The 26,358-nt window shown below is 35.0% G+C and overlaps 1 protein-coding gene across 4 annotated transcripts in view; it reads left to right on the forward strand.

Annotated features, from left to right (window-relative positions):
* The window catches only part of CDH12 (cadherin 12), a 998,981-nt gene that overhangs the window by 913,047 nt on the left and 59,576 nt on the right, over window positions 1-26,358 (forward strand). For all 4 annotated transcript variants that reach the window (XM_044233503.1, XM_044233529.1, XM_044233522.1 and 1 more), the window contains one exon: window positions 5,877-6,044. In XM_044233503.1, the coding sequence (XP_044089438.1) occupies window positions 5,877-6,044 (168 nt within the window). The remainder of the gene's footprint in view (window positions 1-5,876; window positions 6,045-26,358) is intronic.

Below are 26,358 nucleotides of genomic sequence, written 5' to 3' on the forward strand. Positions count from 1 at the left end.
ATTAGATCTCCAGAAGGTATCCATCCCATAATTGCAAGTTTGTGTCTTTGACCAACAACTCCCATTTCGCCTACTCCACAGCTCCTGGTAACCACCATTTTATTCTGTTTCACTGAGTTCAGCTGTTTTAGATTCTGCATATAAATAATATTATAGAATATTCATTTTCTCTCTCTTATTTCACTTACCATAATACCCTCAAGGTCCATCCATGCTATTGCAAATGGATGGGAAATGGATGTGTGCAAATGGATGTGTGTGTGTGTGTGTGTGTGTGTGTGTATCATATCTTCTTTACCCAGTCATCTATTGATGAACATTTAGGTTGTTTCTGTATCTTGGCTTTTTGTGAATAATCCAACAATGACCATGAAGGTGCAGATAGTTCTTTGAGATCCTGTTTTCCTTCCCCCTGGATATATGCATAAAAGTGAAATCAATGAAAAATATGGTAATTCTATTTTTTAATTTTTTGAGGAACCTGTACAGAATTTTCCATGGTGGATGCACTAATTTTCATCCCTACCAACACTGCACAAGTGTTTCCTTTCCGCCATATTTGCCAACATTTGCTATCTCTTGTCTTTTTTTGTTGATATTCATTCTAACAAGTGTGAGGTGATAATCCTTTGATTTTCATTTTTCTGATGATTATTGATGTTGAGCACCTTTTTCTTGTATGTGTTGGCTATTTGTATAATGTATTTTGGGAAAAAAATGACTGTTTAGTTCCCCTGCCTATTTTCATATCAGACTGTTCCTTTTTTTGTTACTGAGTTGTATGAGTTCTTTCACATTTTGTCTATTAACCCCTTAGCAGATATGTGGTTTGCAAATGTTTTCTCTCATTCCATAGACTCTCTTTTCATTTTGTTGATTGTTTCTTTTGCTGTGCAGAAACACTGTAGTTGGATTTCACTTTTTGATTTTCAAGATGATTCCCAGAGGGTTTATTTGTCTTTGAAATCACTGTGGTTTCTTCTTATTTTCCCCCTCTTTGGTCTTATTTTACCCATCCTTCCCCATAGCAGTAAGCTGCAGCCACATGGGCTCTTCTGGTATGCTTTGAAGGGACCATTCCTGCTCCTACAGAGTATTCTCCTGCTTCCCTCTCTGGGATGTTCCTTCTTCTATTCTTTCCAAGCCTATCTCCTCCACTTCTCAGAGACTGCAACTCTAAAGGCTTTCCTCAGAGATGACTTTTCCGACATCACTGTCCAAGACGCTTGATTTCATTTTCCTCATTACACTAATCACCATCTGAAATTAGGTTAATTATTTAAGTGTTTCTTTATGGTCTCCTCAACGCTCCCATAAACACATGCCCATTAATAGACATTCCATGAAAGTGCCTTATAGAGAGTCTGTATCAATGATTATCTAGATGGAAGCAAGACACCTAGTTGAGTAATTTGAGATTAGTTTAATAAAAGACTACATTTTGAAGTGCAAGCAGACTGAAGGGAAATCATGCAGGATGGGTCAGAATATGGAGAAAACATAACAGGTGTCTGTGGTCACCACTCCAGGACTGAAAGAACGATAGGGTCCTGGAGACCCATGCAACAGTGTGGGGAGGGCCAAAGCAGGAGTCTGTGGGATGTGGGGGTATCCATGCAAAGAAAACCGCACCTCATTCTCCTTATACCATTCAGTGTCCTGCCAGTTGGTCTGTTAAAACTGACAGAGAGCAGAGAGAAGTCTACAAAAGTGTATAGAGTGAATAAGTGTGTTAAGTGTAAATAAATGTATAAAGTGGCAGATGGAAGAGTATTCACCATTATACCATCACATGTGATAACAGTGTCTGAATGAAACATATATTTTAGGACAAATGCTGACTGAATCTAGTGTCCCATGTCTCAGTCCTGTAGTTCAATCCTTAACTCAAGAAATAACACATGTAAAAACATATGCTGAATTAACACATGTAATATTTTATGATTTTCCATAGAGAATATTGTATTATTCTCATCTTAAAATGTTATCAGAGTATTTAACCCATATTTGCAAAATAAGCTGAGATCTACCAAGACTAGGAGGGTTGATACAACATAAGGGTCATTGCAGAGGCAGAATATATCCCTTGGCAGACTAGTGTCCTTTGATTATTATTTTAAGTTTATAACTCTCTCAACCATATATTTCCATTCATTCTGGCAGAAATAAAATTCTGCTATTTTTCTTTTTCCTGTATTTACTCTATATCTCAGTTATGTATGCTGGAAGGTTCATTAGGTACAAGACATTCAAATCATACCAGGATTCATTATACACTTGCCTACCCACTCTTTTGTTCTATTAAATAAGATTTACTTCAGAATTATAGCTAATTAATTAAATTTTGTGGTATTACCACTGTGGAGTATTTAGACTGTCCTGCAAAATGCATATTTTAGGCTTCAGCTATTATCATATGAGGCTGTTGCTGTATCTTTATATACAAATACTAAGAAATAGAGATGAGCACATGAACTTAAACCTAAGACCCCAAATAGCAGAATGTAACATTTCTTTCTGCTTGTTACATTCTACTCTTAGAGTTTTTAAACTCCAGTCTTGGCAAGATTCCTCCTTGCTCAAGATCATGTAATCTATTTTGGTTTGTTTGGTTTTAAATATTAGGCAGTTGGTAAACAGTGGGTGGTCCATAAGAAGAGTAACTTCTTGGAAAGGAGACTGTTTTTCACCAGGCTTTTTCAATAGACCACAGTGTTTTAAGATTCTGTTCTTACATTTGAATTTCGTAGTCTGCCAGGTTCTACTCTGAAAAATCATTCCAGATTCTTCTCTGAAAAACTATCTACAAATATCGGATTTGACTTGTCTGAGGTAGTGGCTCTTGAATGGAAATGGTGGTGGGAGAGGGGAGCACATCATGGCCATCAGTAGTTTTCACTGGAACTGCATATGCAACACTTTGCTCTCTCTAAAGTCTAACAAATGTCTTCCAGTCAAGCAGTATTACACTAAAGGAGGGCTAGAAGCAGCAAGTAGGTCACCTATCAGGCACAAGGTGGAACAGGAAGGCAGGGCAGTTTGATATTGTGATAACAACTGTAACAACTTACCTGAAACAAAACAAAACAAAACAAAACTCATCTTAAATAAGTCTGGTAATGCCTGTGTATTCTTTATCTTAGCATCTTAATGTATGTATATACAATATACGTGATATATAAAGTATAAAATTTATATTTATACATTTATATATTAGAAATGAATTGGGTAGGGGTGCCTGAGTGGCTCAGTTGGTTAAGTGACTGCCTTTGGCTGAGGTCATGATCCTGGAGTCCTGGGATCGAGTCCCTCATCAGGCTCCCTATTCAGCAGGGGGTCTGCTTATCCCACTGACCTCTCTCCTCCCATGCTCTCTCTCTCTCTCTCTCATTCTCTCTCTCTTTATCTTTCAAATAAATAAATAAAATATTAAAAAAATGAGTTGGATAAGTAAAACTTATGTAAAAATATATATAATTACAAGTATCAATATATACATGTATACAATTTTTATATTGGAAATGAACTGAGTAAAGATCTGGTCAGCAAAAGGACAAGAAAGCATGCATATAAATTAAACCCAGGAATTTATCTAGAAAACATAAACATTCTAAGGCAGGCAGAAATCAGGTACTTAAAGCCGTGCGACCAAGTCACTAAGACGGCAGAGATGAAGAATCTTAGCTAAGAGACTTGGAAATGAAACATCAAGGATCTGAGCTAAAGAGAGTAAAATAATAGAGTGTCAGTACCAATGCATGAATAAACAGCAGTAGCAAAAACCTGGAGCTTGTCTTTTCTGCCACCATTTCCTGCCAAGGGTCAGAAGAAATCTAGATTGTAGTTAAATCTAAACTAACAACAGAACAGCATTTGGCAAGTTAATAGTGGAAAGTATAGATAAAATGTGGATGTATATTCAGTTTATGAATTGGATGTTATGCTTCATGTTATGCTCAATATTATATTTGTTAGTTATATATGCTACTTTATTTGAAAAATGACACTATCTAAGGTACATGGGTTTAAGACAACTGCTCTGCAGTCTTTCCCTAAAACTATTGTCTATAGGTTGGAATTTGGTACAAAATTTATCCATAATTGTACTTACAACAAATCAAGAAGGTCTTAGATATTTCACTATGAATAAATATACATATAAATTAGTTCTATACTTGGACACAGGAGCAGAAACTGAGTAGGATATTTCAATATGCATATATGCTGGATGACTCATGATTGTAAACTTAATTATACATATACTCATTCATTCATTCATTCATTCGGTCAGTCATTCAACTAGTCAGTTGGTTGACACATTGTTATTGCGTTCCTTCTAAATGCAGACACTGCCCTAGAGGCTGGAGTAACTTGGTGACAAGAGAGACGAGGTCCCTGTAGTAATAAAGCTTAATGAGATCTAAGGGAAAAACTCTGGCTAAAATAATTAAAAGGTATCCTGAGAGATGAAATAAAATACATGGAGGAGATATGTTATGTGTTTAAAAAGTAAAGTAATAAATGTACTTTATAAAAATAAAGAATAGAGAAGAAAATAGCATTCTTTAGAAACCTCACACTCACTGTAACCACTGATTTTTTAATGTGTATTTGCTCTATATTGTTTAACAATCCCACTCCCTTTTTTTAAATTTTATTTCTTTTCAGTGTCCCAGCATTCATTATTTATGCACCACACCCAGTGCTCCATGCAATACGTGCCCTCCATAACACTCACTACCAGGCTTACCCATCGTTCCCCCCTCTCTTTCACAACCTTCAGTTTGTTTCTCAGAGTCCATAGTCTCTCATGATTTGTCTCCCCCTCCGATTTCCCCCAACTCACTTCTCTCCATCTCTCAATGTCCTCCGTGTTATTCCTTATGCTCCACAAGTAAGTGAAACCATATGATAATCGACTCTCTCTGCTTGACTTATTTCACTCAGCATATTCTCCTCCAGTCCTGTCCATGTTGATACAAAAGTTGGCTATTCGTCCTTTCTGATGGAGGCATAATACTCCATAGTGTATATGGACCACATCTTCCTTATCCATTCGTCCACTGAAGGGCATCTTGGCTCTTTCCACAGTTTGGCAACCGTGGCCATTGCTGCTATGAACATTGGGATACAGATGGTCCTTCTTTTCACTACATCAGTATCATTGGGGTAAATTCCCAGTAGTGCAATTGCAGGGTGATAAGGAAGCTCTATTTTTAATTTCTTAAGGAATCTCCACACTGTTTTCCAAAGTGGCTGCACCATATTGCATTCCCACCAACAGTGTAAGAGGGTTTCCCTTTCTCCACACCCTCTCCAACACAGGTTGTTCACTGTCTTGTTAATTTTGGCCTTTCTAATGGGCGTAAGGTGGTATCTCAATGTAGTTTTGATCTGAATCTCCCTGATGGCTAATGATGATGAGTATTTTTTCATCTGTCTATTGGCTATTTGTATGTCTTCTTTGGAGAAGTGTCTGTTTGTGTCTTCTGCACGTTTTTTGACGTAATTATCTGTTTTGTGTGTGTTGAGTTTGAGGAGTCCATTCCCTTTTAAAGATAGAATCATTCTGTATAAATCTTGTCTGACTTGGTTGGCTTAGTGAACGATGACTGTCTTTTAGAGCTGATACATTGCTTTTTGACCATATTCCACAATGCTACACAGCGTTTCATTACATGGCTGCTACCATAATATTTTTAATTATATCCTAAGCATTGGACATTTTGAGTGTTTCACTTTTTGAAAGATACACAATTTTGATAGCATGTCTTTGCTAGTGAATCTAGATATTATCATTTTCTTGTTGCAGATTATCTGATCTCAGAAAACACAATGTTTGTGATATTTATCTTTTATTTATTTTTTCCCTTAAGGTGTTATTAGAACAGCTTTGCCAAACATGGACAGGGAGGTCAAAGAACAATACCAAGTCCTCATCCAAGCCAAGGATATGGGCGGACAACTAGGAGGGTTAGCTGGAACAACAATCGTCAACATCACCCTCACGGATGTCAATGATAATCCACCTCGATTCCCTAAAAGTATGTTGAGTTTAAATCTTTTCTGTTGAGTTTAAATGAGTGCAGCTTTAAAAAAAAAAATTCTTCCATTTCGTTGAATGTTACATAAATTATAATTTTTCAGACATTTTTGGTCTTAAGGAAACAGAACCCAAGAGATAAAAATTAAATGACCTAAGAGTTTCATTTTCCATTAGAATCATGCTTTATATGACTTTAATATAAAATAATACAAGTCAGTAATTGAACAATGAGTCCTATATTATTGATTCACAGTCAAGTAAAATATTCTCAATAAGTTGGAATCTTGCTCTAACTTTTATTTGAAAAAGGAAAGTAAATATGAAAATTCCATTGTAATTTAATACTCATATTTATGACACATATGACACCATATTATTTGGTCTATCATACAATTAGCATAAGAATTCTCTACTTTTTCTTTAGCAATTGTATGTGTTGAATCATTTACTTCCATGTAAGTATCAGATAATAGTTCAGTGATGCTATTTACATTACTTTAGTCTTATTTTATTTTAGTTTTGCAATAGGTGAAAATTGTTACAGTTTCTATGATAATAGAAAGGTTCACACCTATATTTTCTCTGTAACTCTGTGCTTCTTACTGAAAATGAATACTTCTCACTTGTGTTATATCTCGTTTTCTTTTGCAGTATTACATTTAACACCAATCAGTACCTGCTCGATTTCTGGTACATTTTCAAGGATTAGTGCAATGTTCCTAGGACTTAGAATACAGAAACTGAAAGTCCCTATCACTGGTTACACAAGGAACTTGATTAAATCTCTAGATACTCATTTGCGTGAATGGTTTAGAGAACCAAAACAAAATGATTTTCCTTTTTCGATCTCAGTAGGAGACTTTGAGTTCATCTACTAAAGTATAAAAAACTGAGAATATTTGACTAAATGAATATTTTATTCCTTTAGCTGTATGGTTTTTCATATTTTGCTACTTTATCATTTTCTCTTAAAGCCATTAACATGTATTTTCTTATGGACATATTTTACTTAGTGATCAGAAAGTCTAATGGCCAAATGTTATGAGGAGCAATTAGAAATCATAATACTTTAGCCAATGAAATATATGTGAAAAATGGCTAATATAAATATGCTATACTTAATAACACAAAGAGTCTTATGGACATACTTCTTTACTTAGCTATTAAGGTAACAGATAAAAGATAAGTAAATATTAAAAGGGAAAAAAGAAATCAGGCATTTGATTCTCTAACATTTGACCTTAATAAAGAATATGTTCCCAACTCAAAAAGTACTTATTATTTTTATTTTTATGTCTTTTATTTCTTTATTTTTTTTTACTTCTTATGTATGACAAGCTGTAATAGCCAAGGGAGGGGGATAGTTTGGGAAACTACTCTACTTTTATATAAAAGATGTCACTGTGAACATGGGTCTTGTTTTGCATTTTGTGCATATAAAATACATTAGTCTAGGGTATAGGAAATAGCAGAGATATTACTACATAGTGTCAATATTCTTAGTCACAAGGATGATAGTGAGGCTTTTCAGATGAGGATATAAAACCCAGCCAGAGGAAAGATACAATTTCTGTTGGTATAGATGAAGAGTGGTTGGTAAAATTGAGCAGAGAGAGTCAATTATCATATGGTTTCACTTATTTGTGGAGCATAACAAATATCATGGAGGACAAGGGGTGTTAGAGAGGAGAAGGGAGTTGGGGTAAATTGGAAGGGGAGGTGAGCCATGAGAGACTATGGACTCTGAAAAACAATCCGAGGGTTTTGAAGGGGCAGGGGGTGGGAAGTCGGGGTACCAGGTGGTGGGTATTAGAGAGGGCACAGATTGCATGAAGCACTGGGTGTGGTGCAAAAACAATGAATACTGTTATGCTGAAAATAAATAAATCAATTTAATAAAAAAAAATTGAGCAGAGATCCAGAATAGTTTGCTGTACAGGGAAATGAAAATATCTCCATGAGAATGAGGCTAGATTATACTTAGGAAGACAAGATGGTGTGCGCAGGTCCTGCTGAGACAGGACGATCACTTCTAGATCTTACTTACCTAGTGAAAGCAGAATCTAGATACAGCAATAATCTTGTTTGGGATTTATTCACGGTTGAATAGTAGGAGTGAGGGAAACTACATGAGAACCACCAGGAAGGAATGTGGGGGATAAACTCAGTGGAATTTCTGGGACATTTACATGCTCTGTCAGCAACTTTATCATTGTCTTATTCCTATTTACCACAACATTCTGAGTTCTTTATTTTCCATATTTTACCATTAAGAAAACTGAGGCTTAGAGAGGTTGAATAAGTGGCTTGAAATCAACAAACTGAAGTAATTTTTTTTTTTGCTCTGAAGTTCAAATTCCTTCTAGTTTAACATAGCATTAAAATGAAAAGTTATTCTCTTCTTCTACCTGCCACTCTAAAACCCTATTTTTTAGAACACCTGCAAAAAAGTCACCTGACGTATGTGGAGTTGTCACCATTCATAAACAGAGAAATGAGAGGGCAAAAGAAATATATTGGGCAGCTTACCATGATCCAATTATTCTCTACTTGTATTACATGTATTTTGAACTATAGTCTGAAAGTGTAAGAGGGGAGAGAGATTCTTGAATCATGAGAAAGGAGAGGGTTTTCACATTTTTGCATAAATAAAAAATTAATCCCCTTGCAATTTCACATGCCATTGTGTCAAGCCCTTTTTAGTGTGTTGTCATTTTGAATTACATCCTTCAGAGGAAAAGACAGCATACATTTATAAACAGAAAAGCCATTTCTTTAGAAGCCAATGCTCTTTCTGCAAGAAAATTTCTCATGTGATGCAATTAAACTACAAATGTGATGTAACATTACAAGCTGAAATGATACTTTTCAATGTAAAAGTAAAATATGTACACATATTTTATACATGAATAACTTATAAGAGAATCTGCACAACTAGCTCTATTTCATGCTTATTAAGTGATTATTCTGAAAACAAAACAAAACCAGAAAACTTCCTTCAGATGAATTTCATGAGCTCCAATTTCTCATTGCTTAAAAATGCACAGAATAATTTCTTAAAAATTACTAATCATAATTTTGTTGGCTTTGTGTGTGTATACATATGCTTATGTGACACTGTTAAGTATCCATTTCCTTCTCTTAAATACGTTAGAGATGGAAAAAAAAAAAAACAGAAAACTGAGTGGCACATGCATTCGTATCATGCATGTGTAAACAGTTTACTGTTTTATTGTTGCAAAATAGATGGTTCCTGAGACATCAGAACTTCCTGCCAATATGATAAGATGATGGTAACAATGATATTGACTAGTAAATTGCTGTGTGTCATGTACTATGTCAAGCGATTCGCATTTCTCCCTCTTACTTTCATAATGACTACATAGTATTTTCTCAATTTTAGAAATAAAGTAGCATATAAGTAATAATGATAGAAGGAAAGTTTTTAAAAGTTAAAAACTTTTCTAAGATCATTGATCATTCAGCCACTGGGTGAGAGAACCAAGCCTTAATCTTACGTGGTGACTTCAGGTCTCTCTTTGTCATTCTCCCTCTTGATGGTGAATTTGTTTTTGATGCCTGTGTTTGCCCTAAAATGTCCATAACCCAGAAAACCCAGATAACCTAGAAAACTGTCCACAAACACAGGGAAGTCCAAATAATACCCAACACGTTCAAAGAGCTGTGCCTGGAGTCCTATAAAGGCAAAAGGCTTTCTTTGCAAAATCTTTTCCCTATAGTTATAAAGCTACCATCTACCACAGCCAAGGATATCTGCAGAGGATCTCCATCTGTTAAAATAATCTACAGAAAAATGCTGATGGTTTCCATTACTTGAATATTAAATGACAAAACCATCTAACAAGCTGTTCTAAATAATGCATTATGAGATCAAATCAATTAAGTAATGTGGTTAATTCACATTAGGCAAAATATTCATGCGTGCGTCTCCCACTTCATCTCTTTCTTCTGTATACTATATTTGTAATGAAAATGAGAACAACTTGAATGAAAGTACTTCATACACAACAGTGGATGAAGTTTACAGGAAATATAAGAAAATGCAAGGAAATATAGGAAAGATAAGGAAGAGTTTGTTTCTTTTGTTTCTTTTTCAATATACTAAGAGAAAGAGAACTGCTCGTAAGGTAAATAAGTTCAAATATAGAAAATAAGACATTAATAACAGTTCTAAGAAAATTTCTTAGAAATAAGTAAAATATTTTAAAGTAATTATGTTTTAATAAAATACCTACCAAGCATGTTTATATTGACTGCTGCTAGCTATAAGGATTTTGACTCAGTTAAAAGTCAATAATACATTATTTGCACAATAATTACCATATAAAACATACAGTTGTATCCATATTATATAGTTCATTAATTTAATGAATAAGACACTTGTAAATATTAGACTTTACTCCAGAAAAATTTGTTATTGTCCTGAAATTAACATAATCATAAGTAAAATTAAAGCATTAAATGCATCAGCCAGAATGTCTACTGCATATGAACAATGTTTGATCTACACAAACTACCACAGATCCAAGCATAAAAAATATGTGTATAAATCTATATATTATTTTTTTCTATTATACATTGATGTTATAGAAAGACCACAGAATGCTCAGGTTAATTATTGAATTACTAAATAAATACTGATAACTATATATTTATTTAGTGTATAATATTGATGTATTTAATTAAAATATATATTTCATCTTTTCATCTTCTCATTACTATTTTGGCATCCAGGTTAAGATTGGCTTCTTATTATTTTGAAATGGATAATATAGAATTGTTCATTTTTAAAGCAATATTTATTATAATATATAGTTCATAAGGATTTTCATCAGAATCAACATGAACCCAATCATAACAAGATGGAGGCACAAAGTCTCTTTCTCTTTATGGTTTAGCATCCTTAGTTGGAAAACTATAAGCTTTTAGACTGAAATTTTCTTGGTAAAATATATAATAAGTCTTCATGAATAAAGAACTGTAGGCTAATTGAATTTTCACAGTTAACTCAGATCTAGCCATAGAAAATGTACCATTACATTCTTCCAGGTGACCAAGGGGATTGTCATGGGCATGACTGTGATAAACCAGTTCTGTGATTTGAGTTTATGTATACAAATTGTATACAATCTGAGTGTTACTTGTAAATAGTATGAAAGTTCATGACTTTGTATATATTTTGTAGATATAAATTTTTATAGAGCTGCATCAATGTACATATATATATATATAAATTACACTTATACATATATATATGACTTTATCTATCTACCAATAGATAGATACAGTCTCAGAATCATTTAATAACATTGTAAGGAACATATGCTCCAACCTTTGAGCGCAGAAAAGGCCAGTATGTGTCTGAACTTGGAAACATGGTCAGGATCACTTCAGTTTTTTTCATAATCTCCATCTGTTAATGTCAGGATGTGAATTGTATAGAACTCTCATATCTCACCTTCCTTGGAGACTCCTGCTCCTGGCCTGCTTCCTACCCGCAGGTCAAGTGCAAATTATTGGTAACACCCCCGCGTGTTCCTAAATCATATCACTGAGGGTGAAGCAAAGGCCAAATTTCTGCTTTTAGCACTATCTCCAATCTGTTATCTTAGGGGCAGGAATGGAAAAGGGAAAATGCTGACAAGTACTCCGAAAAAAAATACTAGAAGAAGCATGACTAAAATAATGGGTCTTGGTGAAATCTATCACTTTGATGAGGATAATGTCTTCGGCTTCATTCAAATATTTGAGTTTGGGAAGGTGGTGTGTGTCAGTTTGGTGTGCAAGATTAACACTGTAATAATATATTGTTTAGTATAGAGGTATCTATATTTATAGTATACTGTATTTATATTTATAATTTATATTTATAGTATACTGTAAATATAACTTGAGGCTTAATTGAAAACAGGTGAATGTGTTCTTTCTTTTTTAAGTGTTTATTTATTTATTTGAGAGACAGACAGAGAGAGCGTGCGTGGGTGGGGAGGGGCAGAAGGAGAGGGAGAAATAGACTCCCTAATGAGCAGGGAGCCCAGCACAGGGCTTGACTCCAGGACCCTGGGATCAGGGCCTGAGCCAAAGGCAGACACAATCAGTTGAGCCACCCAGACGCTCCAACAAGTGAATGTTTTAAATAGTCATACAAGAAAGTAAAATATATTAATGAGTCGATATCAATTCATGTTTGTTTATGTTGCTCAAATTTACTACTGGTGTTGATTTAGTATCAACTTTAGAACATGTTTCAATTCCCACAATTGATTTTTTTTTTTACCAGTATTTAAGAGGCATATTGTGGTATGCATAGTATGTGGCAATTATATATTTACCCATATTCATCATTTATTAGTGTTTTGTGTGTGTGTATGTGTGTGTGTGTGTGTTTAACTCCTCACTTGTGAGGGAAATGTTTAAAAAGCATAAAGAAAGAAATTGTAAATCTAAGAGATTGGAAATACTGCACAGAGAGCTTATGTTACTTGGGTCTTGTAAAGATTGTAGGCATAAGTGATAGAAAGAGTCATCACTTTTGATGACTCTATTTCTATTTTTGAAAAACAAGCCAAGACATAATGAAACCAGCTCTCTTACTAAGTGGAATAAACACTTCTACTTTAATTCCCAAATGGGTCACTTGCCTGCTTTGATGAAAATGAGCAAGAGATAACTATTTCCTGAAGATGAGGCACGCAAACGAGGACCAGAGTCATACTCACTATAGTGTTCCCAGTAGTTCTCACATCACGTTTGCCTGCAGAATCCTCTGGGATCTTAAGTCCCAGTGATAGCAGCTCTGTTCCTAGTGGCACAGCTTGGACTCAGAAATCTGAATTTCAAATTATTAATCTGGTAGATTCTGATGTAGGTAGTCTGCAAAGCATAATTTGAAAATCACTGGTTTACTATGATGAAGCAGCGATGTTGAGAAGGCATTTCATTATTCATTAAATAGAGCTAATGAGTTAATTATCTCATATCTCATGAGAGTTGTTTTGGTCCATGCAAAATTCCATTCCTACAGATATATTTCAGTGAAATCTGAATATTAACATTTATTCATTTAAACCATTTTGAAATTTTTTTTTGTTCTTTTACAATTAAACAATCATAAAGTTACGTGTCTTGCTTAGAAGTCTTCCAAAGAGCTTACAGAAGTCAGAGACTGATGCTTTGAGGCAGACACGGAGCTGAATCTGATTTGTATACAAGCTCAGTGAATGTGAGCTCCAGATTCTCCAAAAAGAAGACAGTAGATTCAGTAGAATCCATGTAGGCAGATGTAAGCAAATAAAAAACAATTACCACAATTTTAAAATCATTTCTCATTGCTATTATTGTCACATTAAAACCACATTATGTTTTGTTAATGAAAGCATGACTCTTTCTTTAAGTGATGCTGAAAGCTTTTGATGACCTACTTGGTCCTTCTCCCCATGTGGCAAAGGGCACGAGATTGCAGGCTGGTTCCTCTACGGCCCCATTGCCTGATTTGCAAAACTACTGAGCTTACGAGCTACAGCATCTACAGGTCTTTAAGAAATCTAACTTTTAGTTTTCAATTATTTCGTGAATCATATTCAATAAAGTCTAAAAGTGAAATAGTATTAAAGATATTGTGTTTAATGTTACCAATGTTATTAACAATAATAACAATATCTAAAGACCATGGCTCCTATAAATACTTAAAATATTTCTTAATATTAATCTGTGCACTTTCCAACTCACCAGAGTCTTTTTTTTACAATTACAATCCTGGAGAGGTGGCTTGAATGTTTCAGCATCATATAATCCACGGTTCAAATGTGAGACTTTACCTTGGACGTAATAAAACTCATAGGTTCCTAAACGGACAAGCAAGGTAATGAGAATGTTTTCCCACCTCTACCTCTCAGCCTTCCCGCAAAAAATAGGCAAAAAAAATTCTTTTGTGAAAATTTCCTGTCAGTCAGAGCAAGTAAGTAGATACCAGCAACGGAATTTATCAGATTTAAATAATTATAAACCTCTCGGTCTCTGGCTACAAGGCATACATACCCTTTGCTCATTAAATCTTCAGTTCGCGTGTCCTCAGTTTGCTTTTCTGCATTTTCCCGCTAGAACTGCACTATCAGGTTCCATTCTTTTCCAAGTGGTACGACTGCACGACTCTTTACAGAATGTAGCAATGGTTTTAGTGAGGCAGCAGCTAATACTGATTGCACATGTGCCATACAGAAGCCCCATTTAAACTGCACATTAACTTCTTTATTCCTTACGAAGAGATGTTGTTTATTTATGCACATTTAGAAAAGGAAAGTGAAAGAAAATGAGATTGTAAGAGCTGAAGCCAGGAACTTTGTAGATGCATGTGTGATGGAGTGGAACATAATCGAGGAACATATGAGAGCTGTGATTTTTAAATATGCACGTTTAGGAGCACCTGGGTGGCTCAGTGGGTTAAGCCTCTGCCTTTGGCTCAGGTCATGATCTCAGGGTCCTGGGATCGAGCCCCGAAACAGGCTCTCTGCTCAGCGGGGAGCCTGCTTCCCCCTCTCTCTCTGCCTGTCTCTCTGCCTACTTGTGATCTCTCTCTCTCTCTTTCAAATAAATAAATAAATAAATAAATCTTTTTTTTTAAATTCTCTGCATTAAACCTCTCTGTTTCAAAAATAAAATAGATATGCACATTTATGAAAATATAGATGTCTGCTTCCTACACCAGAATCTTAAGTGAGAATGGGAGCTCTGGATGTGAATGTGGGGCACTCCATCTGCTTCACTAATCAAACTGAAAAGACATTCTCTCCAAGACTGTGAGTGTTTTTATGTTTGTAAGATTTGTAGAGCACAGAGATCCTAGGCTTTGGGAAAGGTACGGATGATGGAAAGCTCAGCTTTACCATTAACTCACTGGGACCCGAACAAGCTAAATAAACTCTCACTGTCTCGTGTTTTTACAACATCAAATTAAGATAATAAATAGGGGGACCGCAGATCCTGGTTTGCTTGAGACAGTTCCAGTTTTCACTTGTGGTCCCAAATTAATTATAAGTAGTGATTTCTTTTACTCTCAAAAGAGGATCTGTTTGGCTAGTAAATTAAGTAGACATCTTAACAGTAATATACAGCACTTCTGGGAAGATTAAGTAAAATAATACAATTGAAGTATCTAACAGTAATTTTTTTTCTCCTCTCTCCTGCCTTTTCTTTCCTCCCTCTTTTCAACCTTATCCCCATTTCTCCTTTGTATCTCTCTCTCTCTAACTAGATTATGTCTCAGGCTCTTTTTATATCATTTCTTTGTGTCTTTTGCTTCCCCTTTATCAGAATTTCCAATTAATGTACCATCAGACGTGGATTGAAGAGAGAAGTAGCTCAAGAAAAAACTCACATCTACATTTGTAGTTGAATTTACCACCAGAAAAACAAAACAAAACAAAACAAAACAAAACAAAACTTAGGACTATTGTATACCTTTTATACACACGAAAAAAATCAATTTAAAAATTTCTAACTCCGTAGAAATATTTAGGAAGTGAATATAAAATAATTCTATCACCAAAATAGTATTATCTTTACCCATGGACATTTGCAATGACTATTTTGATTTCTTTTTATTTTTTCCAAGATTTTATTTATCTGTTTTTTTTTGGGGGGGTTGTATGTTTTTTTTCCAATTTATTTATTTTCAGAAAAACAGTATTCATTATTTTTTCACCACACCCAGTGCTCCATGCAAGCTGTGCCCTCTATAATACCCACCACCTGGTACCCTAACACCCCCCCCCCGCTATTTATCTGTTTGACAGAGAGAAAGATCACAAGTAGGCAGAGAGACAGGCAGAGAGAGAGGGGAAGCAGGCTCCCTGCTGAGCCGAAAGCCCGATGTGGGGCTCAATCCTAGGACCCTGAGATCATGACCTGAGCCAAAGGCAGAGGCTTTAACCCACTGAGCCATCTAGGTGCCCCGTTTCCCCAGTTTTTTAAAAAAATCTTAAGTTTGTTATTTTTACAGTCTATGAAAATTACTTTAATAGCCAAAATAACTAAAAAAAGCCAACTTTTATATAATCATATATATAAGTACACACACACACACACACACACCCCAACATACACACACACACATTTGTTCTTGATTTTTAAGAGATAAGAATTGAATGAGTTATCTTTTCTTTTTTTAGCCATCAAGGCACTCTATAATACAAATACCTCAATGTATAAATAAAACCACAATGAAACCCCAAATAAGAACATGATCACTAACTATTGACATGATTAGAATATGGTAAATAAACCTAAATGGAATTATTGGGAAAATATTTATGAAAAACATAGCATTTGAGAAGAAATGTAGCCTAAGAATTTAACAGATTGGAAGGAGAGGAATTTGAGACAGCACAGCCCTGACATGCGAGCATGTATGTGGGTGTGTATGTGTGTGCTTGTCCGTTGAGGGGCAAGAGCAGAGGTCAACGTGTTGGAAAAATGACTTCAATAACCTGGTGAAGACTGAAGTAGAGACTAGATATGGAGCAAACCCCGGCAGTTGTTTGGAAGAGAAAAGTAGAGGCAGAACTGAGAGAAGTTTCAGTAGCAGTAATGGAAAAGCCTTTGTGCCCTATGGAGTCAGAAGATAAATAAGACAAAGAGCATGTGAAGACATGATTTAAGTAGGAAAACGGTTTCTCTGTTAATATGCTGAAATTGAGTGGGGATGAGCAAGAAACGGTTGAAATATAGGGAAAATCAAAGTCAGAGTCAGAGAAACAGTTTTTTAAATTATTAGCCAACATATAGTACAGCATTAGTTTTGGATGTAGTGTTCAGTGACTCATTAGTTACGCTCATCACAACATGTGCCCTCCTTAATACCCATCACCCGGTTACCCCCTCTCCCCATCCCCCTCTGGGAAACAAACTGGGAGTTACAGAAGGGAGAGGAGTGAGAAACATTTTTTTTTAAAGATTTTATTTATTTATTTGACAGAGAGAGAGACCACAAGTAGGCAGAGAGGCAGACAGAGACAGAGAGGGGAAAGCGGGCTCCCTGCTGAGCAGAAAGCCCGATGTGGGGCTTGATCCCAGGACCCTGAGATCATGACTTGAGCCAAAGGCAGAGGTTTAACCCACTGAGCCACCCAGGTGCCCCAAGAAACATTTTTTTTTTAATTTATATTTTTATTCTTTTATTTTTATGTACTTCTGTGTTAAAACTCTAACAATTGAATATGTACAGAAACATGCAAATGTAGTACAAAAATCACTCATATCCTTTTGTCTCAGATTATTCTAATGCTAACACCTTGTATAATGACAGTATTTTATAAAAACATGAGCTGAACAGAGGTCCACTGATATTAATGAAACCGCAGACTGTAGGCAGATTTCACAGGTTTTTGTCACTAATATCTTTCTTTCATTCTGGGATCCAGGTGAAATAATATAAAGATTTATTTATTAGTGAGAGAGCCCACGCATACAGAGGGGGAGGAAGAGGGAGAAGCAGACTCCCCACTCAGCAGGGAGCCCAAGACAGGGTTTGATCCCAGGACCCTGGGATCATGACTTGAACCTAAGACAGATGCTAAAAGGACTAAGCTGCCCAGGTACTCCTCAGAGAAACATAGATGTAATTAATAAGGTCTGCAGTATGGATAAAATTAGTAAGATTCAAGAAGAAATATTTGAATTTTGAATATAAGAAAATTCAGGAAGAGAATGAATAAAGATATAAGGAGAAACTTAAATACAATACAGCCCTTTAATACACAGATTTCTGACTGTGGTGATCATTTTTAATCCTCAATATGAAACATCCTCAATTCAACATGGGATAAATTTCTCTATTTCATGTTTGCCTTATTATTGGTCTTAGCATTTACTTAGGCAGGAAACTGAAATTCAGGATTTCTTTATGAGAGTTAAACAGAATATAAGCAATAACCATGGACATGATACATTTTATGCATAAGAAATCTAGTTTATTAACAGATATCAGACACAACAAATTATAGCATTCAATGCATAATATTTCATTGATAATTTTATTGAAGTGTATATGCAAAAAAGGCTGTATTTCTTTTTTTTTTTTTTTTTGCCTGTACAAAAAAGATTTAAAAATTTAATGTCTTCCCTCAAGCAGCTCTGTGCATAATGGGGAGATTAAGTTAATGGACAATTATACTACTTGAAATAAAATAAATGATGGACTTATGCACACAGTCACACAAAATGTGTAAGACGGGCATCCAAATCATTACAGAGTAGATCTGAGAGGATTTTGAAAGAAATAATATCTTGGGTGCAGAAGCAGAAGGGATTTTAATTCTAGAGCCACAATGCTCTTTTCTCTATGTCTTCATTAATTTTACTCTCTGAGCATTGAAAAAAGAAACTTTCCCCAAGTCTATCCAACTCCAATCGATACTTAATTGGGATTTGCATTTATCAGTGCAACTGAAATTGAGAATAATTTGGATTATTTGCATTTTAAAAGAGCTTAATTGTTGGGGTGACCTGGGTGACTCAGTCAGTTACGCATCTGCCTTCAGCGCAGGTCATGATCCCGGGGTTCTGGGGTGGAGCGAACCCTGCATCAGGGTCCTGGGATCCAGGCCTGGATCTGGCTCCCTGCTTGGTGGGGAGTCTGCTTCTTCTTCTGTCTCTACCTCTCCCCCCTCAACCACTTGTTCTCTCTCCCAACCTCTCTCTCAAATAAATAAATAAAATATTTTTAAAAGAGCTATTTGTTAACCTGATATTGTCTCCATTTGAATGGCATTCAGGCAGTGAAAACAGGTGAGGTGAAATGGGCAGACTAAATGAGGGACTTCAGGTCGGAGGTGCCACTTGATTGAAGCCACCTATGAGTGGCTTGATGTATGCCCCACAATTTCTCTATTTGTTGATGGTAGACTGGTGTCCTCAGGGCCAACTGTGTACATCTCCCAGCTCTGTTCAGTGATGTCACACTGGCTTGAAAACCAGCATGCTGGAAGTTCTTTCACCCCCAAAACAGAAACACTAAAAACCTGGGCTACGCTGATCTGGTTGTTAAACATTTACAGGAACATTACTGACTGGGAATTGAAATACTACTATCTCTCTCCTACTCTCAGTACCTGGAAATGGAAACCACTATACAAAAAATTGCTATGATAATAGTGATGAAGATGATGATGATGATGATGGTGATGTATCTGTTGTACTTCACGAGTAATTTCTATTTAAGTTCTTTGTTTCCTTCATATTGACACTCATAGATTTTCTAAAAGCTCCTATAGGCCTTGAACCATCTTCTTAATGGTAGAAGAAATGGAGTTTCTACCTGAAAGTGATAAAAATGATCCTGTCTGTCTATGCAGTGCAGCACAGAAAATGCAGTGCAAGTCAAAGAGGACAGTCAGTGTAGACACAGGAAAGCCAGTTAGCGGACAACTGTAGTGATACAAACTGGGTTGAGTTATTTAACCTGTGATGTTGGTACTAATTATAGTGGTGAAAAATGGCAGCTGGAGGAGTGGTGATATTTGCTGGAATGAGAGGAGTGGCAATATTATTTGCTGAGACAAACGATTAGGGAAGCTCTTCTGGGGTCATGGCAAGTCTATGAATTCAGTTTTGACTATGTCAAGGCTGAGATACCTTGGAGATATCCAAGTGAGATTTTGCAGTAAGATAACATTTTTCCAAGGATGAAGGAAACACAAAATATGTGTGTAGACTGGAACTGAAATAGAAAGAATGTTTAGCATAAGAGAGATGAAATAAACTAGATGAGGAAAGCCTAGATAAAGATAGCTTGAGACAAAGTTTCTTAATTGTGATTGTAAAGTAGAACAGGAGGGAGTTTAATCAATTCTGTAGTTCAGTTCTGAACTCAAAACAATTAAAATGGAATCATGCAGGTGGCTCCTGGGCTTTATTTTTTTTTTAAACTTTCCCTATAATGCCCTTAGGCAGTCAAATTTGAGGATAATTTATTTACATCCTCTTTAAAATACCAACAAAGAATGCTAAGGAGAGCAAGCTGTGTAGTGGGAGAAAACTAGAACTAGCGTAGAGTGCCACAGATGTCAAGGAGCAATGTGTTTCAGGAAAAGATGGAAAAAGCAAGATTGTTGAATGCTACTGAGAAGGTATCACCAAATTCGGTAACATGGATGTCATGGAGATCTCAGGGAAAACGGTTTCAATAGAGTGGTGAGTTCAGAAACTATTTAAAGCTGCTTATGAAGTGATTGTTAGATTGGAATGGGTAACAGTGACTGTCTTTAAGAAGTTTTGTTGGAAAGGGAAAGGGAAAAGTAAAGGGGTTAGCTGGATTTTGGAAAAAGGGAAAAATTTTATAATATGATAAAATGTGAGCTCTTGAGAATATCTGAATTGAGAAGAAAGTATTGTAAGCAGAGAAGATAAATTATTTATTATATAGTACAGTATTTACAAATTGTTGGATAATAAAAGAAAACAGGAGAAGGACACCTCAGGATACCTTGAAACTGGAGAAAAGGGAGAAAGATGTTTTATAGGTATGAGGTTAGTATTGAAGTTTCTACTGGAATCTAAGATACAAATGGATACTGCCACGTATGGTCCCAGAACAAAATTCAGAATTTACAATAGAAATGTTAGGATACATTTAAGATTCTTGAAGCCCTCAATCACAGCAAAGCACTTTTTACCTTTATATTTTTTGTAAGGTTGGGGAAGGTGGGGGGAGAATTTTGCACAAAGGATTTCTTTGGAGAAACCCATCTAAAGTATTTGAGAGTGGGACTACACTTTCCTTCCTATACCTCTCAAGTCTTGTGAGAGGAGTTTTCCTTCACCAAGGATCAAAGATAAATACAGTACATGTTGCCATATTTTTTTCAGAAAATGGGAGAAATCTGTGGTCCCAGGCTTGCCTTACGCTTAAGAAAGTGAAAGTGTCCTCAGAAAGAGCAGAGACAGAGGAAAAAGATTTTGTTTGGGAAAGTAGTTATATGACAACGAAAGGAGGGATTAGAAATGTGTAAGCAGAATGACCAGTCCAGGTCATTTTAAGTGATGCCAAAGGGATTTTCCTTGAAGTGGGAATCAGCGTGTGGAATGGATTGTTGGGAGATCCAGAGCCTAAGGGGAGTGTTATATCAAAGCAGAGGTAATGCCTTTGTCATGGTTATGTACTAGGAGAAGCTCCCAGGGGACTCCCCAAAAGGAGTCAGTGGGATTAGTCCAGGAGAAGAAAAAAAATCTATCCATTCAAGTGAGAACAACCCAACAACTTAGCTTTGCTTCCCACTATGATGAGGTGAAAACACTTCTGACAAGTGGATGATGCATTTTTATCAAGCGCTCCCCACCATTCATATCCTAAATTAAAGTCCCATCAGCTACTGGCCCAGAATGCTTTGGAGGCAGGGAGGCAGACAGAAGTCTTAATGCCCTATAATGTAGCATATAATAATGTTTAATGTATATAATTTTGTATAATACAGAATTTTTATGTATAAGATATAATTTTACATAATGTAATATGTAACAATATGAAATATTGGGAATTTCTAATTTCCAAGTCTAGTGCTTCACAATTAAAGTGAATATAGGACTGTCTATTATCTAAAGGTGAACAGAGACGATGGCTCACCATAGTCTTCATCCAAGAAAAGACAAAGCTTACCTAACTCACTGAGGAAAGTCTGAAGGAGCAGTGGAAGACAAAGAAAAGAAACTTGTTTTTAATATATTTTGCATGTTTTGTTTTTTTCTTCAATTTAACAGTAATACAGATGTGGGAGTGTCTGAAAGTAGAGGAGCTGAGCTATCTCTTATATGATATGAGTTTATTTTTTTTTCTGTGACATATGAGACAAAGTTACCAACTGAGATGATCTATCAACTTATGATGGTTCAACTTACTTTACAGTGGTAAGAGTAATGCGTATTTAGTAGAAGCTGTACTTTGAATTTTGAAATTTATTCTTTTCCCAGATGAGCTCTATGTGGTAGGATATTCTCTCGTGAAGCTGAGTAAAGGCAGTGAGCCCAGCTCCCAGTCAGCCTTGCCGTCATGAGGATAAGTAACTGATACGTTTCCAACCATTCAGTTTTTCACCTTCAAAACAGTGTTCAGTGAATTACATGAGAGGGTCAACACTTTATTATGAAAGAGGTGTTCTATTAGATGATGTGGCCCTAATGTAGTCTAATATAAGTGTTCTGAGCATGTTTGGGGTAGGCGAGGCTAAACTACAATGTTTAGTAGGTTAGGCTTATTATATGCATTTTCAAGTTACAATATTTTCAACTTACGATGGGTTTATTGGGACCTAACCTCATTGTAAGGTGAGGAAGATCTGTAGGAATAAGGTAAAGCAGAGAATGGTGGAAAATAAATTAGTTTAAAACAGAGGTCATAGCAAATAATAATAAGTTTCCTCTGCAAATTTGTATCCAATTTACAGCCAATCTTGCAAGTGCGTTTGAGATTAGTAATCAAAATTTATAGAGGTATCCAGCTGCTTCTCTGGTTTTTCTCAGTCAGTTGCACTTCTTGAGAAAAAGAGTAATTATCATTATCAGGGGTTGAGTTTTACCAGCCAGTAGTGATAACATGAGTAAGATATCTAGGCCATAGGTTAATATGATATTGAAATGAGAAAAAAAAAAAAAAAAAAAGCAATGTTAAAATGATAATGAATTATTGGATGTGGAGAGATTAATATAGTGGTATTAAGTAAAGTTAAAGTTATTTGTATTTCATATTAAAATTGATGTCTACTATCTCCCTATACAAATGCATATTTATTTTACATAATTTATTTAACATAAATTTATTTTAATGTAAATTTATAAATTCATAAATTTATGTTGTATAAATTGAACAAACAAAATAGGAAGGTAGAAGATTATGATAATTTTTGGCTTTCTCATGTAGTTTCTACTATCTGGAATGTTTTCTACCAGCTGACCTCAGACACCCAACATCATCTAGTTGACTCAACTCCGATTCTCAACTTAAGTATCATAGAAAGTGCATAGAATTAGGTTAACTTTCCTCATGTGACTTGGTGATTCTATTTCATTGGTGTTATTATTTAATTAATACCTACCTCCTTCACTAGGTAATAAATGACATTGGAATAAATATAGTTTGTTTTGTATTTTGTTTTTGTTTTGTTTTTTCTTTTTATCATTCCATGGAGTAAACTACTAAAAATTGCAGTGAATCACATATCAATAACCTGAGTTATTGGAAGGCTTACCAACGAATCTACTACCCAAAGGGAATTTAAAAAGGATAGTTCAAATTTAGTATTTAGCCCTAAATTTTTGTGTTGTGTATGGCTGCTCAAAACTAGACAGTTTAGAGGAATCAATTTCTCATATCTCTGAGCAAAAAAAAAAAAAAATACTGCTATTATTACATAGAAAATATAAAATTTTATAGAATTTATAAATCCATCAAAATATTGGATATTGTGTGTATGGCTCTCATTTTCATGGATATGGTTAAGTAAAGTCTAGGGCAGGGAATTGTAACCTTTGTAAAAAGATGCATTAATTTGGCCAATACAGTAAAGCTCTTGCTTCCAAATACTAGACACTTCTAGAAATTTGTTCATCCAAAACCCATCCTAAGAATGAACAGGACTGGATGTCTCTGTCATTACCAAGAGATTCCATTCACTGTGTGCTTAGTATGCTTGACTAAAATCTAGTTTGAATCCAACTTTGTTACCAGGATGGTTTTTCCTTGTGGACTATATTTCTTTTACTTTAATTTGGATATATTGAAAATAGTCACAGCTTCAGGCTTTTGAGGAAATAGAGGGCATTTAAAATGTTCTTCAATCACCAAGATATTTTTATTCTTGAATCCTTCAATTTTCAAGATATGGGAAAAATGTTTTAGCTAGAATGAAAATGGCTTTTCAGAACTTCTTTAACACCTCCCTTCCTTTTATCTCCATACCTCTGTAGGCAGTTCCCTGTTGATTACTGCCAGTTCTACAGGAAAATAGTATAATACAGATGTGGAGATTATCTATAGAATTGCTATTTGAAAAGTAACTGTATAATAGATACCACTTAGGAGTTTCATAAATTATTATGTAAGTGACATCATCATCATTCCAATTTTACAGATCAAGGAAAAAAAATAAATATTTTGCCTCAGCTAACAGAGCTAGTAAGAGTGTATAACAGGTTAATAATACATATAAATCTCCTTTTTACTCATACAGAAATGTTGTTTGCTTCCATTTCCTTTTTTATTTTCTTTAGACAAGGTGAAATCATTTTGTGCGCTATTATTTGTTTAAGAAATTGAAGCAATAAAATATTGATAAAGAAATATTTCATTGTTCTGTGATTAGATGGTAAATCACAAACACATACCTGTGGGATCACTATTTGAACACAATTAAATGAATTGAGTCACTGAATCAAAAGTTTAATGTTAATATACCTTATTTTCTGAAGTTTAAACATAAATGTAACACTTCGAAGAATTATCTTTTTATGTGCTCTTAGATAATATGTTTTCATGTTCCTAAAAATGTTTATTGTTCTTAATCAACTTATAATAATTTCCACTTAAACTTTCCAATATTTTTGTTTTTCTACTATTTTAAAATATACATTCATTACCTCCAAATTCATTACTTTTCGTATATAGTATAGTAAGTTCTCTGTGAAACTGAACGTTGACTTCTTATATATTGTTTTGACTATCTTCAGTTATTATAATAAACATAGAGTGTATTTCAAAAGGTAATTTGTAACGGGCCATTCCATTTTCTTTTCACTTGCTATTCTTATTACTGAATGTTGTTACGGTATTATATAATTCATTCACTTAATATATTTTGGGGGTCCTTTAACTTTTATTTCTGAGGAGATTTTAACATTTTAATTCATGTTTTGTTAAGTAAATATATCTCTTTTTCATAAATTATTATGTAAGTGACATAATTACATTATTATGTAAGTGACCTTTTGGTATTTTCTTCAGTACTTGGAAATTTTTCAAAGAAAAAAGGGAAGGAGAACATTGTATATCCTTTTCCTTAGGTATCAGTGAATGCCACCAACCACACACACAAAGCCAGTGTGTGTCTTAATAACCAAAGAATAATAAAAGTATATTTTTCTCTTTTTTTTTTAAAGATTTTATTTATTTATTTGACAGAGAGAAATCTCAAGTAGATGGAGAAGCAGGCAGAGAGAGAGAGAGGGAAGCAGGCTCCCTGCTGAGCAGAGAGCCCGATGCGGGACTCGATTCCAGGACCCTGAGATCATGACCTGAGCTGAAGGCAGCGGCTTAACCCACTGAACCACCCAGGCACCCCCAAAGTATATTTTTCTAAACAACATACTTCCTGAGGGGAGATCCATTTAGGCAATAACTGAGTAATAGATAGTTTTATCTCTGGAATTAATAGGGAGCCTTATCTGTAAGAAGTTTTAGAATTTGATCTCTATAATTCCATCTGAATTCACTGCATGTCATTTTCTCCTTTTCCATGGGAACATTTTTTTTCTTTTAAACACAACATGTATATTTGATAAGCATGTAAGTATATATTCTTATTGACTCTGAACAATTTCTTGTCACCTGTTTTATTTCTTAATCTGCGTTGTACAGGTAGTGCCATTAAGATGTTTCATATGCGTCAAAGTAGGACACGCAGAAGATGATCGGACTGTAATTACATAGTACATCAAAAGCAATCCAACTTTGGCACAGCTGAAGATTACTTCAGTTTTGAATTAATCTGAATGACCCCAGCTTTATTGCTGTCGAGTTTCTAGAAATGATAAAATGTCAAGTCACTGGAAATAAACCGACAGAACCTAAAAAAACGACATGACTAATGCATAGTTTCTCTGACTTGTTCCATATTCTCTAAACTTTATTACTAACTACCATATTTTCTTTAGAAATGCTTGTCTTAATGAATGTGTCTTTCACCTCTCTAAACTGCGTCTGCGATATAAAGAACAAAATTCAGTGCTCTGTATATTTGTGTTTTATGTACACTAAAATCTCAATCCACAAAGAAGATGTAAGTGGTGAATCACTGTTTCCCTTCTACTGTATCTTAATTTTGGTAGGGCACGTTATTGGAGGCTTGTGAGTCAGTCATTTTGAAGAATGCTACTATTTCCATTTATCACAAGTTTTCCAATGCCATTAGATAATTATAAAATTCATGGGCATACTCTATGTTGACCACTTTTTCGAAAACTGTTATTTAACTCATACTGACATAGCACTACAAGGAATTGCTATCTTCACATTTATTGTTATTGGTTTC

This window comes from Neovison vison, chromosome 1 (genome assembly GCF_020171115.1).
Source record: "Neovison vison isolate M4711 chromosome 1, ASM_NN_V1, whole genome shotgun sequence".
Lineage (NCBI taxonomy): Eukaryota > Metazoa > Chordata > Mammalia > Carnivora > Mustelidae > Neogale > Neogale vison.